The sequence below is a fragment of the Cydia strobilella genome, chromosome 1, assembly GCF_947568885.1.
Source record: "Cydia strobilella chromosome 1, ilCydStro3.1, whole genome shotgun sequence".
In the NCBI taxonomy this organism is placed as follows: Eukaryota; Metazoa; Arthropoda; class Insecta; order Lepidoptera; family Tortricidae; genus Cydia; species Cydia strobilella.
In genome coordinates, this window is record NC_086041.1 from 2524595 (window position 1) to 2544674 (window position 20080).

Here is a 20080-nt window from a genome sequence, read left to right on the forward strand (position 1 = left end):
TCCAGCAACTCTTGTCAGTAGAAAAAGGCGCAAAATTAAAATTTTCTATGGGACGGTGTCCCTTCGCTCCTACTTTTTTTTTAATTAGGTGACTTATTTGAAGTTGCTTGTTCGAGTAGATAAGTAAGGTATGTTCCGTGTGCAAGCTCTTTATAATGTTATTGTAATATTCGTAATGTCCTTAACTGGAAAATAAGGTCCGATTTTATATAAGAAAAAACACAATAACGTAATAATAAGTCCATATAAATATAAATATCTGTATTATCATCAACTATTAAGCCCGCTCCAGACTACGCGGAGCGAAGCCGCGAACGCGAGTGTGGAGTCGATTTCGCTGATTAGCGAACTAGACTCCACACTCACGATCGCGGCTTCGCGCCGCTATTCGCGCACGAGTGTGGAGGACCCTTAAAATCATATTTTTACTAATTTATACAACGAGGCCCTCAGAATAATGACTAAAGCATAGAAGTCGGGCAAAAATGCTTCGCAAATATGTATACCCGTACTTTACTTCCTTACGAATTAGATAATGTGCCGAAAAGAGATGCATATATGCTTGTTATTTCTCATTTACGTACGGTGTCATAAGTTTGATAATTTGCTAGGGATGTAACTGTGTCGACTTTTTATATCGATAAATTATGCATAAGTTTATGTGCCGTGTAATAGAATAATCACGAAATTGGCAAATTGATAATAGTCTGGCTAATGAAAGTTGAACCTGAAAAAACGCGGCAATTTCAAGAAATCTGTAGCAGGCGGCTCGTTGAAATGAAATGAAATGCGGGGAATACAAGGATTGCATAACTTTTATACTTTTTATAATTTTCATATTCTAAAAATCATTAAAAAGTATAAAAATTATGCAATCCTTGGAATCAAAGAGCCGCCTGATATGAGGATTAATGCATGTACCTAATATAGCTTTTATCTCATTTGCAGTCTACCACTCAGAACCGTCTAACTATACCTCTCGTTTTTTTATCATTAGAAAGAAGGCGAGCGATCTTAACGTGTCGTTTTATCGAAAAACACTTTGAAAATAAGTCACAACAAATATAATATACGATCATTTACATACTTTTGCTTTAATAAGTAAAATATTGCTACCTATATATTTATAAAAAAACTTGTCAATAAAAAGACACGTGGAAATGGTTTACCGTTTTTTCTAATGCTAAAAGACTAAGTATAGTTTCTAGTCATGTACAGTCAGCTGCAGAGAAAAGGCACCCCCCTGCATACAAAGTTCTGTAAATTAGTATGGACGTAGGGTATCTTTTCTCTGCAGCTGACTGTACCAAATAGGAAATGAAAAAAAAAACGTTCGTGTAATATTTTTTTTTTATTTAATAATAGGGAATATTACGCGAAACGGCGTAGGTGGCGCCACTATCACAATCTGAGGGTCTATCGCGAAACAAGAAAATCGATCTTTCGTTATCTAACATCTCTGTCACTCTTGCGTATTCGAGCGATAAAGAGGCAGCTAGATAACGAAATTTCGGATTCGAGTTTTCCGGTAGGTCCCCTGAAAACTTGTCAAAAACCTGTTAAAGGTACAGTATGAATAAGTTACTCTACGGTGCACTAAAAAAGCTAGTGCTGCACTCTGCTGGCAGAACATTGCAGTAATATCCCCTATTCCTCGTCCTATGGAAATCTGAAATAAAAAGTTGAGTTTTGTGACCAACAATATTAATAAAAGGAACATTCATCAATGATCATTAATGTCTTTTTTATTAGGGTTCCGTACCCAAAGGGTAAAAACGGGACCCTATTACTAATACTTCGCTGTCCGTCTGTCTGTCACCAGGCTGTATCTCATGAACCGTGATAGCTAGACAGTTGAAATTTTCACAGATGATGTATTTCTGTTGCCGCTATAACAACAAATACTAAAAAGTACGGTCCCCTTGGTGCGCGCGTCCGACCCGCACTTGACCGGTTTTTAGTATTAAACTATAGTCTGGCAAACACAATCTGTCAGTAAGTAAGAACAAAGAAAACTATAGGTACAGTCGAAGGCAAAAATATCGATCCAGACAAATGGCTTAAAAATATGTGAACACGATTTTATTGTCTGAGCGTACACATATTTTTGAGACTTTGGGAATGTATATATATTTATGCCCTTGACTGTACTCATCAATTAAAATGAGACAGTCCTGGGCCAAACTATAAGAAAGCTGTAAATGTCGATAGGTTATTGATCTGAGGTCACCATACATCACTATGCCAAAAATATAACCTTTCATACTTAGCAGAAAAGTTAGAAAATATATGCAAAAATCTATATAGACTTGAATGCAAGTAATAATTACATAAACAACATATCGATTTCTATGTTTAGGGTCAGGTCCTATAAATTAATTTCTTCAAAATTGAACAAAACTCACCGATTATAGGTTATCGGTTCGTGCGTATTTTCTTTTCTTCCTGTATGCGATTTACAGCCCTCGATCACACAAGACATTATCACAAAGGGAACTTCAAACCATTACAAATAAAAACTCAGCACGTTTTCCAACAATCTTTCAGGAATAGCAACAATATAATTAAAATAAACCAAGATGACCGCTGAAACATCCCGAAATATTTCAACTAAAATAATACGACTATGTCAAGTTGTTACAGTTGTCACCTACCTGTGAAATAACGAACATATATTTTATTTGGCTGGATTATATTATAGAACCACATAGGACCATTTGACATTTCCCTCAGTTTGTCTTATGACAATACTGAAAAAAACGAAAGAACTTGCGGATTGTTGTCTCACTCACTCATAGACAAAAAGTAATAACGTGTTGTGAATACGATATCTTTTACCAAGCTTTTATTTTTGCCCGGCTTCTTTGCTTTAGTCATTATTCTGAGACGAGGCCATTCTAAATATCCTTATATACTTAACCAACAAAATTTAACAATCTATGAAGAGCTGGTCTGAACTTCAAATAGACTTTTCAGCGTGAACCCCTCCTTCAAAGGCTCTATGGCCAGCCCTAGATACGCGCTGTAAACCGGCTGTATTTCATCATCAGGCTTGTTCTGAGCTAGCTGGGACGCGAGGTAGAGGTTGGGGCCCATCTCGCCACGTGGTTCGCCGATTTCTTGCAGCTCTTCGATGTCGTCTTTTGGCGGTTCTGAGTGTTGCTGCAAACAATACATGAGTAATGGTTATTGGCGATCAAGTTGCCGCGGCTGAATCCGTAAGGTCTGTGGGATATAATGTAGCTCTCGTGAATTATGTAACACTGGGATGATGGTGTATTATAGATGAATGATGATGAATGTGAAGGGTGAGTTTTGGAGGATGGGTGGTATAGCTCTAACAGCATTTATACGCTCTAACAGCATTTATACGTCATTATGACGTCGCTGACGTCACTCTGCTACCTGGGAGATGTGATGTTTTATATGCTGTTGAACAGTTTTAGACTATTGATAATTTGCAAAATGAGGTCAAATGAACTTTCTCTACTAATGAAATATTGGAAACTGTAAGGTTGCATTTGGAGATTATGGCAGGTGATTTCATGGTTGAATCTTGCGATGGTGACTTTTGGGCGTGATCGTAGAAGTGGTCTATTGGGTGAGTTAGATTAGTTTAGTAAAGAAAGAGAAAACCTTAAAATGACTATTACATCCTTTTTTTTTAATCTGCTACCCGCATCCGAAAAAAAAACATACGAAAACATAGCTGCGCTTTAGTAAACGGCTTCTGCCACACATAAACGCACCCATAAGTAAGAGCGAGAAAGAGATATCGCTTTCTCGCTCTTGCTTAAGGGTGCATCCCACACGCAACGCTTTTTAAGCTCTCGTGCGGTTGGGGCCTTACGCGAATGCACAAGGAAGGCAGCCACCAGATAAGAATGGCGGTGTGTCGAAAAACTTGCCAACACCTCTGTCAAGGGTGAAACGACAAAGAAAAGATCATCTTACCTCATTCCAGTTCAACTCAACTCCGAACACAGGTCTCTCACTGTACGCTCGGTGTAATTCCTTCAGCTCATCTCTCAAAGAATGTAGTCTTTCCTTCGGATCTGCCCGGAAGCCCAGAACGTAACCGCCGCTATTTTGACGCGCCGATATTACTAGAGCTTCGCCAAATTTTGAGTCGCGAGTTGAGATCTGAAATGCAGTTTTATATGTCAAGAACAATGAACTTTCCCTGGAATATGACCCATTTTGTTTTTTCAGAGTATCCTGTGAGCAACTTTTTTTTCAGAGTATCCTGTGAGCAACTAACGTCGATAACGCAGCCATGCTGGCAGAAATGGCTAAGAACAGGAGAGATGGCAAAGGTGGTCGCCGACGTCCGTTAGGGCATGGCAAACAAAGGAAGATGTGAGCAACTTAAATAAATATCCGATTTCGATTAATCATTCAGTCATGGGTCATGAATTTGATGATAACTTGCAGATATTAAATAATTTCACGGTTTAGACACTTGTTTTAGTCACTCGCGCGATATGCGTACAACACGCGCAATACACGGTCGTCGTGAACGCTGCTCGCACTATTAGTGCTTGAGAAAGGAGACCTGGGTTCTCCGAAACATGTCGCGCGAGTGACTAAAACAAGTGAGTAAACCGTGAAATTATTTAATGTTAGTATGTCTCACAGCAGTTTAAATTCGATCTTGCAGATATTTTGCTATAAAACCTCTTTATCGTCTTATGAAAAAAATATTAAATCAGTAGTATTATCGGTTGACAGTTAATGAGTTTTAGTCATAATCGCACTTAAACTATCGTGAGACATATTTCAAAATATTTATCAGTACGGTTTTTACTCACTATTATTTTTAGTCGCTTTTGGCGACATGTTTCGGATTCTTTGGGAATCCATCCTCAGGCACGAGTGTCCGTACGTACAACCGCCGCGGACACTCGTGCCTGAGGATGGATTCCCAAAGAATCCGAAACATGTCGCCAAAAGCGACTAAAAATAATAGTGAGTAAAAACCGTACTGATAAATATTTTGAGTTTTAGTCATGTTGTAGTGCCATGTTTTCAAATGAGGTATTTCTAGTGTGGTGGTGGTGTGTGCTATTTAAGTGTAATGTGTGTGATGTGATACCTAGACTTGAGATTAATGCTGTTGCAAGTTGCATGTAAGTTCATCTTCGTATATTATTTATCTGACGGAAAATATACGAATACCTGGACCGAAGTGTACAGGATAACGGATTAGCTTTCAATAGTCAATCCCCAGTAGCATTTATACGTCATTATGACGTCAGTAACGTCATTATGACGTAATAATGCCGTCATTATGACGTCGCTGACGTCATTTTGCTACCTGGGATGTGATAACCACCTAATACCAGTGGATGATATTACTATTACTTATTCTGTGCCAGTGGTGGGACGCTCATCCTTTCGGTCAAACTTGGCTCCGTTCGGCGTGGTTCGGCTCAGCATTGCTCCGAGCAATTATTAGGGTTGGCACAACTGGAAGTCCTTTTGCGTGCACGACCACAGATAAGATAATGACTTGAATTTTGACAACCCTAAATAGCCGAAAGGGATAGTGCCATACATTAGAAAGGGACAGCATGATTCGACCCTGAATCGCTGTCAAACTTCGGGTTTGTAGGAAGTGTCCTTTCTGTACGGTAGTACTATTACCAAAGATAGATATAACTCCGTAATAGATGGATACAATCTAAGGAAAAAACGTGCCTCGAAAATCAAGAAAATTTGATTCTCGTTCAGAGGGCGCTACTAGCTTTGACCTACTGTCGTATAGATGGCGTTGACGGTTTCGTTTGTTATTTAACAATTTTAAGTTCAGTGAAAGAACATGGGTCAAAATTATAAAAATAATTAATGCAAATAAAAAAAAATCATTTATCCTTATTTAAATACATTTTATCGTATTTTTATAAATCTTCATTTTTAGTTTTAAAGTGTGTCGACAGATGGCAGTGAATTTACTGGGGTTACAAAATTTACTATGACAGTACCGCTCTAGTATAAGTTACTCTATGCTATTACTTACAGTCTGGCAAAAAAAAAGTAGAAATTAAAAAGTGGCAACACTGTAGTGTTGTCCCGTTTTTCTTTGATTGATTTGAAAGGGACGACACTACAGTGTTGCCACTTTTTAATTTCTACTCTTTTTTGCGAGACTGTATTCCGTGCTAATAACTCACGCTATCAATGGTTAAGTAGGGTAAGGATACGTTGAAGGAATCGTTTGTGTCTGCGTACCACACCACCCTCACATTGGTTACCACCATAGTACCGAGGTTGCCTGACTCGCTAGACAGGTTCCAGATGCTGTGCTCGTTCAGGCAAATCTGGAAAAGAATATTTTTGATAAATATTGAAGTTTTGATACGAAAAAAGACAACCAAAAAGGTAAAAAGGAACCATTATGGTACGACTGTCTGTTTGTCACATCGCTGAAAAATATTTCGAGAACTACTTAGGACTGGGAAGGGAATGGTTGATCCCTAGAGGACCATGGTAAACTTGATTCAAATTAAACCAAATGTGATGATAAAACCAAACCTACACTTTTTACCTTCGAGCAACGCGGGCTCCCTACTACACGTAGGAACGTGCAGTAGGAACATAGGGCTCACTCCATACATCGGTTTTGTTACCAAAAAGACCATTATTTTCGTAACCTACATCTAGCATCAAGTAGCGGAACTATCAGTACTGCTACTCGACACTAGATGTCACATGTGTCGCGACTGACGAAAAGTGTATTGCTCAACAATTTTTAACTAATAAATAAGCATCTATTGTCGACATCTATTGTCGAGTAGTACTGAGAGTTCCGCTATTTGACGCTAGATGTAGGCTACGAAAATAATAGTCTTGGTAACACAGATTTTGAGCTCGCTCCAGACTAGCGGGTGTGGAGTCGATTTCGCGCCGCGATTCGCGCACGAGTGTGGAGGGGGCTTAATATATACGCTAGATGACGCAAATACCACGGTTCGTATTGAAACCAAGCGTGCCGACTTTTTCATACAAAACTTACGCATAATATAATTTTAAAATTACTTATCTGTGATAGGAAATATGTTCTTGCCTTTGGGTGCTCGCAATTTTTGGGCTGTTGCAGTTAATTATCAAGCAACGAAGCATTTTTTAAGTTTTCACGGACGTCCGGCTGCAACAACCGGCGGCGTGCACTGTAAAGAGCAACGGTCAACCTCGGAACTTCGGACACGCGAAGTAGATGCATTTGCGTCTTCTATGGTCTTGGTAACAAAACCGATGTATGGAGTGAGCACTTCTGTGTCTTCTCTTATTTACTTATACTTACCCTCTCTAACGGCAGTATCCTGAGTTGCTTATTGTGAATGATGGCACTGCGTAGCTTCAGGTCACGGTAAGGCCTTGAAGCTGTATACGCCCTGGAAAAAAAACCCTTAAATTACCAGGAACCTATAATCCTTTAACCGCGAAAGACGGCCAAAAACGCGCACCGTTTATGTCAGATATGCTATCTGTGGTTTTGAGTATCTGTGGCACGTCTTGACAACTCTCTCTCTCTATGATTCCAGCCATGAATCTAGTATAACTGGATCGGTCATGAGGAGTGGGGGAAAATGACCGAACGGGATAGTCTTATGTATCTTTCAGTAGGAGTAGCAGAGAAAGCGCTGTTATTGTTTGTCCTTGTCATAGTTTCACTTTTCCACCGCTGCCACAACCGAGGTTGTGGCAAACAAATAAGTACGTGACATGTCATGTTTGTTCGTTGCTTGTTTAATTATCGTTGTTTTGTATGAAATTGTGCTTTCTCTTATGAAATATAGTGATGGTTAGCGTTTTGAATGCTTGAACTTTGATAAAATACTGGTGAATTGTTCTGTAATCGGCTGTAATAGCCGCTCTGAGCAAAAATATGAGATCATAACCTCTCACAAGTAAGTACGGTATTTTACACCTTCCTCTTAACGCAATATGTGAGAATAACATCGAAAAATTACGTTACACTCAAAGCAATGTAGAATCAAACGATTTCAATAAAAATATCACAATTATTTACGCAAATTAACAAAACATTATTTGTAAAATTATCCGCCCAAATTACGTAGGTAGGTAGGAGTCTGAGGTCAGCCATTTTTAACTTCTTCTTAATTTAGCTGCATAACAATCATGTTAGGGATACCAGATGAAAATATCATAATTTTATGGGTAATTTTGACCTCGAAGTTTTTTCGTACTTCTAATTCCAAAAAATAAATAAACAAATGTTGTGAAGATTAAATGTGGTGTACATTAATTGGTGTGATTGCGATTTGTGATTTCTTTAAATTAAAACCCATAATACATTTTATTTTACCTTTTATTTACTAAACATGTTTAGTTTTGTACCACCTGCGCGAATTATAGGAGGTATTTCATTGTTCATACGCCTAAAAAGAACGGCCCATTGACATTTTATTTAACAGTTTTTTAATACCGTCAAACAAGCTAACTTTGCTTCCAGGGTAATCGCCCCAACGTGATATCAAATATTGGGGTAATTTTTACCAATATGGTATCCCCACGTTTATGACGTCATCTATGTCTATCCCTTACGGGCGCACGCGTATAGCTGGTCTATGTAATGCTAGGTCTATGATTCCAGCTAAGTCATGGCTAAGCTGTTGTATTTAATTATAGCTTTAATAAATAATACAAACGTGTTTACTATCAAGAACTGTTTTATTTAATATCTTAAACACGTAACATGGCGCTGCGGACAGGATAATAATATAACGGTATGCCCGAACTTATTTTTTTTGATATTAATCTTCAGGCATCGCATAACCAGACATTGGATGAAGGTGGCAAAATTAAATGACGTAGTTCCTATATCGATTAAGTCCCCAAGCTCGGCCGAATTTCACCTTCCCATACAAACGGAGTTTCGTTTTCATTTTAAAACTACGTGTTGGATTGTAATGAAACTTTGCACATACAATTACATGCGGTAGCTCTAGTATATAAAACAATCGAAATAGCTTTTCAATCAAACTATGGGGCCTTGGGGGGAAAGTGCCTATAGAGTTTTTAAGGAATGTAGCCGCAGGTTAGAAGAGTTGACGCGTGACCAGAGGGCTGGTTCATATCTAGCACAGCGGATCAGCATTGCCATACAACGTGGCAATGCTGCCAGCCTTCTGGCCACGCTGCCAATAGACGGTACTGATTTGGGGCAAATTTTTTATTTATAGTTTATTTTTAAGGTTAGTTTTTAATTTTAGTTTTTGATTTAGTTTGTAATTTTGATTTTAATTATTTCTAGAGATACCTGTTCCAAGTAAAATCGAAATAGAGCAAAAACATGTTTTGTATGAAAAACTAAATTCGCTGTATTTTTTTTACTATGGTATCTGAAGCTACATAAACTAATTTTAGACCTAGATATACCTTATCCTATTGTAAGTACTATGTATCAGAGCAATCTAGGTACTCGTTTTGAAATGAGAGCGTAATTACGTTTTGTATGGAGAACCGAGCTTGCTATTCAGGTAGGTACTATTTTGGAGACAAAGGCAAAATCTGATGTCTGTGTACCTACCACCCTTCTTCAAGTTAAGTCAGTCAGTTATTTATACATTACATTTGTATATCGGAGTTATTTATATATTAGACGGTAACATACGGTAAAAAATATTGTGAAATAACTCAATCAATTCACGTATAAATGCCTCTTGAATATCTTGGTAGTTTATAAGGAAATTCAACGCTATTCCAATATCTGAGGCAGAGTATATTTGGTACAATACAAAATGATCCATGTTACAACATAACTTTGAAAGTAATGGAATATTAACATAGTGAATAGGGAAAAGTAAACTAACCTTTGTAAGCATTTGATTAAAAGTCAGGCTATTATACGATTGCATAAACCAGTGGCATAAACACATTACTTAACTAAAAAGTGGCGTAGTCAGTTTTAGCCTAGATCTAAAACAGAAAACATTCGTTACAATTAAAGCTACCTCGAAAAGTCCAAAACTAGTGCCTACGCCAATTCTTGGGATTAGTTGCCAAGCGGACCCCAGGCTTGAGCGGCTTTATGAGTAAAGCCGTGGCAAAATGCCGGGACAACGCCAAGAAGATGATGAATATCATATCATATCATTTATTCCATTGTAATCATGTTCATTTGTACATACTGGTCTTACATATTGTTCAAGTAGGTACATGATACCCTGCTAGGGTGTACAATATTGGATCTTAAACTACTTATTTTAAACTTATACCTAGTTTTAATTTCTTATATAAACTTTTAAATAAAATAAAATTGTGTCAAAAAAAAAACAATAATAATAAGATAAAACTAATTCATGCGTTAATCATTAATAATCATAAATTATAGTCATACTCATACTCGAATGAAATTTAACAATAAATTATTAATAGTTATCATAAAATTCATAAACAATTTAATCATTTCGCATTATCCAGACTTTCATCATTAAAAAATTATATAATTAATTTTATATTTTTTTAATAGTCCAATGGTTATGCCTAATAATTCTAATAAATTTCGATCGCAAAAAAACCGACGTTGCCCATACCTGTTATGTAGGTATCACATAGGTGTACAGTCAGATGCAGAGATAACTGATCCCCCTGCAAACAAGTTTCTCAAAAAAGCGTCACGCAAGTTTCACTCCCCTCGTCACATCCGTCGATGGAGTCTTCGCTCCGCAACTGTCCACCTTCATCAAACATCTCGGTGAAGCCATCGCTGACCTGTTGGATCCCTTAGTGTAGTAATGGGCTGGCTAAGATCCAAAATTATGATTTCGATAATCCGAGCCACCAGCATGTGTATCCTTGAGACACGGTAAGATTCAAATCCATCCAACATATTTTCTTCGGTTTCAATGACGGTGCAGCCCTAGCCAACCCGTCTACCTCTAACCGTCGTTTTCTTGTTGTTGGTCATATCTGTTTTTTTTCATAATTTAACATTTTTGATAAATAATTAGATATATATATTAATCTAAAATATAAAAAAAGTTTCTATGCAGTCAGGGGTCAGTTATCTCTGCAGCTTACTGTACATAGTCTATTGATACGCATGCGGTTTAAAAATACTGATTTGTGGATACTATTGCAGGTAAAAGTAATAAAAAATAATCACTAATTACTTAAGGCTTTCTGGCTCAATGACGCAAACATACTTTTCTCTCTTCACTATTACACAAGGTAAGCGCCTGTTGTGTTGCTCCCTACGTAAATGCTATGAAGTTTTGTGTAGGCGTCGTAATTTCTCTTTGGATGAACCTATTTAGTTTACCCGTTAAACCAGTGTCAAATTGTACTGGGACCTAACAATGGTCTCTCCAAGTTTAACCGGTTAACTTCTCTATCACTTCTGTATGTCTGTATGATACTCAGTCCTACACACACGGCAGTGTTTCGGCCAAGTTTGCAAAGAAAAATATCTGTAACACACACGAAATGTGTGCCTTTCATCCCTTGGTTAACAATCTACTATTGTGAACTCGACTATATCTATACATACTATTCGTTTTTGCACCTGTATGTGTAGATACTTATTTGTTGTAAGTACTATTACTTTTTACACGTGTAAGTAAATTAATACGTTTATTTACAAACACAGTAAAATTCTTTATTGTATATTACATATATTCTATATTACACAGTAAAAAAGGTCCTTGAAGCGTAGGCCACAAAAGCCGAGACTTATACGTACTCTCTGCTTTTGGCAGATTGTTTGTTTGACTTCACTACTCAGAGAATGAAGAACGTCTTTTCCACTCATCCTTAGCGATAATGCCGATTCCAATTTCAACGTCTTTTGTGTCTTTTTTGAGAATATATTCCTAGTGAATTTTATTAACCTTTTGAAGATCTACACGAACTTTTTTAAATTAATAACTAGGGAACACACATGCTTAGGTATAGGGGGTAGACTAAAAATCAGCGATGGGACAGTTAGTATTTTCCACAGCATCCGCAGTTTAGTTTTACTGTCACAATGTCCGTTTTTGTATATTCTATGTAATTTAGACAAAATTCATATTAGCCAAGTTCCTCTTAAGAGGAAAGGGGACGGGCGTTTCTCCATACAAGTTTCTCCTAGTGCAGGCTCTAGTTTTGCCAGTCATTGACTATGCGGACGTATGCATGACTAATATCTCGCAGGAGTACCTCAATAAACTTGACCGTCTCATTAATAATGGCATACGTTTTATTTTCGGCCTTCGCAAATACGACCATGTTTCTTTTTATCGACGTCAGCTCAACTGGCTTTCCATCCGTCGGCGTAGGTCCCTTCGAATCCTGAGTATATTATTTTCCATCTTGTTCGAGCCTTCTACACCAGGATATCTTAAATGTAAATTCACTTTTGTCGCCCCCCGTCCAGGCTGTGAACTGCGTTCCTCCCGCTCACTCAAACTCTCCATCCCTTCTCACCGTACTGGTTTTATGTCCAACTCTTTCGCCGTTGAGGCAATCCGTCTCTGGAATTCCCTCCCTCTCTCGATTCGACAAGCCCCAAGCAAGCCTGTTTTTAAGCGTCTACTCCGCAAGCATCTTCTGTTAGAAGAATTTAAATAATGTTCTCCATCTTGTATGTACTAATATGTATTAGTTTATCTTTAGTATATCATATAAGTATTAGTATTTAATCATAATTTTGTTAGTTTACGTTATTATGTTTATATATATATATATACATAATATTTGAATTTTTTTTTGGTTCTATTTCTCGTTATAATTTATGAATCTATCCTGCACCAACATTTATGTCTCTGTTTGACCTAATGGTTGACTGGTAGAGAATGCCTTTTGGCATTAAGTCCGCCATTTGTACATTTTTCTTTGCTTGTGCAATAAAGTTTAAATAAATAAAAAATAAAAAATAAATACAAACGTAGTCCTCATTTTCCTCTCTGGATATTGACATTATATCAACCATAGCTATGCCCCTACGATTGATTTTTTTTAGATTTTTTGATAATCGGGGGGGGGGGGGGGGGGGGGGGGGTTCGATATACAACGAATTGTGTCAAAATATTTTCAATAATGTTAATATCCAGAGAGGAAAATGAGGATTACGTTTGTATGAAAAGGCTTTTTCGCTCAGGTCCGCCACTTTCATCTTAAGAATACTATAAAATGTGTATGACCCAGGTACACTTTTGTACAGTCAAGTGTAAAAATATGGGTGTAGACAACTTACTTAGAAATATGTCCAATAGTTCTTAATTCGCTGACATAAGAGCTATGGGACATATTTTTGAGTATGATTTGTGCACCCATATTTTTACACTTGACTGTACAGTCGCCATCAGTTATATCGGAGCGGCCAAGGCGCTCACAAATATCTGAACACGCGTCTATGGTGAAGTTTAACAGTTAACACCTTATCTGATGGCGACTGTACCAGCCAAATTCCGAGCTGCGGGCACAGGGCGGACACGCTATACATATACATCAAAAATCACTTGTGTGAATGGCACGTCTGTACACGCGTAAGTTGCTTAAAAACAGTACTGAGCGGCCGGCAAACGGCCGTCAATCTGCTGTCGCGGGGCGAGGTAATTCGAGTCGGGGCGGGGCGGTGCGTGGCCGTTCTGTATGATAATACTATTACTTATTCTGTGCTGCGGGTTAGCAGAGCTGAAGCACAGAATCCATACTAATATTATAAATGAGAACGTGCATGTGTCTGTCTGTCTGTTACCTCTTCACGCTTAAACCTCTGAATCGATTTAGTTGAACACTGATTTAAACTTTCACGATTTTTACTAATCATTATTTACAACGACGGGACTTAATCGCGTAAAATAGGTTTTAAATTTACCTCCGACGTTGACGACGACGATTAGACGACGATTTAGTTGAAATTTGGGATAGAGTTTGAGTCCCGGGGAAGGACATAGGGCAGTTTTTATCCAAGAAATCATCTTTTAAGGGGGTGAAAACAGAGGGGTGGAAATTTGTATGGGAAATCGATAAAAAGCAGATTGGATGAAAAATAAGCTACCCAAATTACTAATTCCACGCAGACGAAGTCGCGGGCAAACGCTAGTAAATAATAGTACTAGCTAGGTACAGAAGATTCACTCTCTAAAAAAACGCGTCTATTACGATAGATATGACCGCTAGGTGGCGCAAGCGCGAACAGGCGTCCGCTCCGTAGCGGTGCGCGGTAACTTACTACTGCTAGACACCAAGATTGGTGTGGGCCGCATGTACTTGTAGCGACGCGACGAAATCACGGAGTGAGCCACGCCTGGCTGAAGTCAAATTAAATGTTAAAAAGGTCTAATAAGAGAAGGACATATACCTATAATTGGCGAAATCAAAACCACACGACTCCGCTGGCTTGATCACCTGGAGAGGATGGGAGAGGATCGTGCTGTGAGAAGAGCGTATGTGGGGCATCCGGGCGGAAAGCGTCCGTCTGGGCGTCCCAGATACCGCTGGAGTGACGAAGCCCTAAAAGACCTGTCCGCCCTGGCAGAGTGGCGCTCTCTTGTGTCGGAGGCTAAGATCCTTTTTGGGTCACTGAGCCAGTGAAGTAAGTAAGTAAGAGAAGGAAGGCCTTACTTGTATACACCTGCGACGGACGTGTAGTGCCGTACGCAGTTCGGAGCCAAGTTCGTGAAAATGAACTCGTAACGGCTGGACCTGTGTATAGAGTTTTTATGATCGAAATTAAACTATCGTAAGACATATTTACAGACACTAGGCTTCTTGGAGGAGTTGGGTTGGCAGGAGTAGTGCCGGCAACCCATCACGCAAAATAGGCGCATCGTACGACGTCGAGTTGCGGAAACCTAGCCCGCGAACACCTATAACCTATAACCTAAGACATATTTCAAAATATTTAGATTGCTACGGTTTCACTCACTATTAGTTTTTAGTCGCTTTTTGAGCCGCGGACACTCGTGCCTGAGGAAGGACTCCCGAAGAGTCCGAAACATGTCGCCAAAAGCGACTAAAAATAATAGTGAGTTAAACCGTAGTGATCTAAATATTTAGAGTTTTTATTCGGTGAACGTGACTCAGTCAGTTTTTTGCGGGTACGGTTTTCTGCAGGATCCAGTTTTCTGTACTATGCGTGCAGCGTGCAACAGAATGCTCGTGTAACTGTTACTATATTAGCCCGTATACTACTACAACGGGATCCTGCAGAAAACCGTACCCGCAAGAAACTAGACGTCAGTGGGAAAGAGCTAGCTAGTTTAAAAGAATTCGCGTTTTAGTAGCTAAGTTTGCTCTGACTTAGGCAAGCGACAGAATATGAAAGCATCAAAGCAATCTTCAGCACCATACACACTAGGGTATGCCTGCGCAGTTTTACCAACTGCACAGGTAATACTACATTTACATTCAGCCCCTGCCGCTGCCTCTCGCGCTGCCGGCAATAATTCCCTTAATACTGCTGCAGCAGGATCGAGCTCGAGTGTGAGTTTACATACTGCCCTACCACTACCACTCACTTCTCTGTTGGGTTTCAGCAATGGCAGATGTCTTTCTCCTCCAGGCGCTCGGCGAGTACTGAGCGACGGAGCAGAATGTGAACACGCACTGCAGCTCGCGCTGCCGGTCCTTTAACTTCCGCACAAAAACCGCCATTTGGGGAGTGCCGGGCAGCGCGAGTGGCATGAGAAATATCGTGTTTACACACTCGTCCTGCCCACTTTCCTGCTCACTTCGGCTGAATGTAAATGCGGCATAAAACGTAGCATGACCCGTTAGTGCACTTTTTCAATGCCAACTCGGTTTTATTTATTTAATCGTATGGCATAGTATGATAAAGAGAAAACAGTTATAAATACAAATTGAGTCCAATCAGCCACTCGGTGGCCTCGTCGCTAAGGACGATCAGGTCTTCAGGAGGTCCATTGGCATAGCGCGTTATGGGGCAATCCTCTATTATGTGTTTGATTATTTGTGCAGCCTCGCCACAACTGCAAGCCGGGGATTCCACCCATCCACAGCGGTGTTTATAGTAAGCACAGCGACCGTGGCCAGTGCGAAGTCTGTTGAGGTTGTACCAGTGCCAACTCGGTGCAAAGTACCTAGACTTAGATCTACTCTAGAGTCTGTCGTCGAATCCTAAAAATACTTACCTGTATGCAGCCAATAGATAAAGTGCTTGTGTGGTGCCGCGGAGACCGGAGTTTACCACTTTGGTGCTGGTGGAGATTATGCAGTTTAGGCCCACCGCTGAAACCAATACAGACAAGAACAATTATAGAGGCCGACATGGTAGCGACAAAGTGTGGCCACGGCCACTAGAGTTAGGCCAAGATAACTTTGCATCAGCGACTTCCTAGCACAGAACCCACGCTGTGCCCACGTCTATGACATTATTACCTTTAATATAACACTTCCACGCTCTGTGCTAGAAAATCGCTGCAGAGTTATATTGGTCTTACACAAATTGATCCTCCGGGATGATAAAAAATGCCAAATGAGTCGTAGATTGGTGACCACCATACGGCCCTTGGTGCCTGTGTTGCCTTTTGGTATCAAAACTCGATTCTGTCATAAATCATTATATAATCAGTTAATACTTACACAAATTGATCCTCGGGGATGATAAAGAATACAAATTGTTGTCTGTGTTGCCTTTTGGTATCAAAAGTCGATTCTGTCAAAAATCTTTATACCTATATTATCAGTTAATACTTACACAAATTGATCCTCGGGGATGATAAAGAATGCCAAATGAGTCGTAGATTGGTGACCACCATACGGCCCTTGGTGCCTGTGTTGCCTTTTGTGTCTTCTACTGGCTCGATTCTGTCGAAGATCTTCTCGCCCGAACGCAGTTTTAGGTAGCTGCAACGCAAAGTTAAGAAATCTTTAAAACCTCGTTAGAACTCACTTGAAAGACTTATAAATACATGCTATAAAAAGTTTATTTTATGAATAATTGATTTAATTGTTGAGGCATTCTTTAATAAAAACTTATTAATATTGTTGCATATCTGTCTAGACTATTTATGAATATAGATTATTCAATTTCAATACTTTATTGATAAAATAAAATTTTACATGAAATAAAACTATGAAAACGGATTATATCGCGTATATTGAATTTATAATACATGCCGACGTTTCGAACCCTTTACAGCGTTCGTGGTCAACGGGTGACTGAGGAAAAATTACAAAGTGCAAAAATACCCACATACTAAAAATAATGAACAATTATAGACTATAAACTTTAAGGCTGGTTGTACATGCAAAATCGGTTCATAAGGCTAGTTATACACTACAATTATTTTCAAGTAAAGATATATACGCGATAAAAACTACGCCGGCTCCAACCCTACACCACGGACCCAAAAAGATTTAATTCCCTCCTAAATTGTAGGAGGGTATCCCAATATGGGACCGGCAACAAACTCGGCGGGACACATCTTTTCAAAACATATTATACTCAGAATGTCCAACATCATCCAACACTAAGGTCTCACAGTCTATGTCTCGCTTGCTCCTTTATCAGATGGACTAAAATTTTACATGTCATGATGATTTTATGGTCCTATTTAAATATGTACATTGAACTATTACTACGTATAGAACCGGCACATAGAACCAGTATTTTGCGCCACGACTTGTTGCCGGCCAACAACAAACTATGGAAGCGGAACGTGAATCTCGCGACCTAAACGCGTAAGCGTCATGAATTTCACAGCGCTTACTACGTTTTGGTCGCCGCAGTACGTGACGCCCATCCGTCGTCACCGCTACTCACTCAGGCACTGTTAGACTGTTAGTGCTTGTAAATGGAGACCTAGGCTCTCCGAAACATGTCGCGCGAGTGACTTAAAATACGAGAGTGAAACTGCTAAGTCAGTTACGTCATAGAGTAACTTATACTAGAGCTGTACTGTCATAGTAAATTTTGTAACCCCAGTAAATTCACTGCCATCTGTCGACACACTTTAAAACTAAAAATGAAGATTTATAAAAATACGATAAAATGTATTTAAATATAGATAAATGTTTTTTTTATTTGCATTAATTATATTTATGATTTTGACCCATGTTCTTTCACTGATATGTGTTAATATTGTTAAATAACAAACGAAACCGTCAACGCCATCTATACGACAGTAGGCCAAAACTAGTAGCGCCCTCTGAACGAGAATCAAATTTTCTTGATTTTCGAGGCACCTTTTTTCCTTAGACTGTATCCATCTATTACGGAGTTATAGCTATCTTTGGTTACGTTTAGTCGCGTGGTACAGGTTGCGGATGCGACAATTTCATTGTTTGATATGGCTTCTATATATGAAGGAATGATAACTCAATGTTCAAATACCAAACTATGTATTTACTAACAGGAATCTAAGACATGCTCAGGAACAATTGATAATTTGTATCAATTTAGGAAACAATACCCAGAGGCGAAACTTCGAAACAATCCATATTGTTATTAGTGTTATATTGAATAGTTTGAAAAGTGAGCTAAAGTTTTGGATGTACAATAAGCGGTCATCCATTAATTACATCACACGTTTAGGGGGGAGGGGGTCAAGAAAATGTGACATGTTGTGACAAGGGGGTGAAGGGGGAGGGGGAGTCACAAACTTTGTAACCTCACTTAAACTTAATTTAAGTAATTTTATTCGCTGTACAGTTAATTAACACCTTTTTGGAACGATAATCGTTTTTATTCGTTTTATTTTCTTTCCTAATCAGTTTTGGGTTCTAAAATTACTAATATTTCTTTTGTCAAAAATATTTTGATAAAATATTAATAATACTTCATTCGTTTTGCCGATTTTATTGAAAAAAATGTGACGTCACACCAGGGGGAGAGGGGTTTGCCAAATGTGATCAAGTGTGACAAGGAGGGGGGAGGGGACAAAAAAACCGCGAAATTCGTGTGACGTAATTAACTCTAACGTTGTGCTTATCTGGTTCCCTTCTCTAAAATAAAACCTCAGAAAAAGTAATATAGGTTGGCTCAAAAATACGTCGGCAGTTTTTTTTACTGCAGCATATTGTTGATATTTTGTAGATTATAAGTAACTAGCCACCCGCCCGGCTTCCCAGGTAGCAAAATGACGTCAAATGACGTCAGCGACGTCATAATGACGTAATAATGCCGTCATTATGACGTCGCTGACGTCATTTTACGTCATTTTGCTACCTGGGAACGCACGGGTAGTTCAACAAATTTACACATCACAGGCCTTTGCGTGTATGCATTGCTGTTTAAACAGCGGGTTTGGTGACTGTGGAGGCGGATGCGTGAGCTGCACGACCTCCCACATTTTTGGCAGAGAAAGCTCATGCCACCTGAGGTTCCAGTCCCGGTTTGCTTTCTGCGACACCTGCTATCTAACGCATTAAACCAAGCTTGATCGCGGTAAATTTACACAAAACCTTTACAAATTATACATATAAACCTTCCTCTTGAATCACTCTATCTATTAACAAAAACCGCAATAAAATCCGTTGCGTAGTTTTAAAGATCTAAGCATAGAGATGGACAGACAGCGGAAAGTGACTTTGTTTTATACTATGTGGTGATGTTTTAGTTAAATCATTGTAGTTTTAATTTTAATGACAATTTGGAAAATACTTGTAAATCAGCTTTTGAAATAGTTGGTTAGTTTATTTTGGTCATATCTAATACTACAGCCTTCAAACACATTACAAACAAACATTAAACCATACAAAGAAACTTACGCAAAAGGCAAATCAAATAATACTTCCCTATCCTCCCACAGACCTCCACTCTTAGTTTTACTCATGGTTAATTAGCGACAAAGCTTAGTAAATGAATAACACTGTTAACATTAACATTCGTTTGTTTCGCTGCCCGTTGCCGTGGCGACGCGCTGTTTGAGTTAGCGTTTTCTGTGTTGTGGTCTTGTGTGTTTTGAAGCTGAGAAAACATTATTTTCGTTATAATTAAGAAGGTATCATATTGTCAATCTTACTTTTGACTGTAAACGCTACTAATTAACAATAAGTATTTGAGTCACCGGCAAGCTCGGCGTGTTTGATTGTAATGAAACTTTGCACATACAGCATAAGCTCCAGTTTATAAAACAAACGAAATAGAGCAAAAACAAGTTTTGTA

The 20080-nt window shown here is 38.8% G+C and overlaps 1 protein-coding gene across 1 annotated transcript; it reads right to left on the reverse strand.

The window, feature by feature from the left end:
* Nucleotides 1-2937: 2937 nt before the first annotated feature.
* LOC134748105 (Bardet-Biedl syndrome 5 protein homolog) lies at nucleotides 2938-19768 on the reverse strand. Its single transcript, XM_063682804.1, has 8 exons — nucleotides 19684-19768; nucleotides 16670-16818; nucleotides 16104-16200; nucleotides 14575-14655; nucleotides 7304-7394; nucleotides 6174-6320; nucleotides 3955-4143; nucleotides 2938-3162 (listed from the first exon to the last, which is right to left on the reverse strand). Exons 1-8 carry the CDS (start codon nucleotides 19746-19748, stop codon nucleotides 2938-2940), a joined length of 1044 nt encoding a protein of 347 aa, XP_063538874.1. The 5' UTR covers nucleotides 19749-19768.
* Nucleotides 19769-20080: the final 312 nt, after the last annotated feature.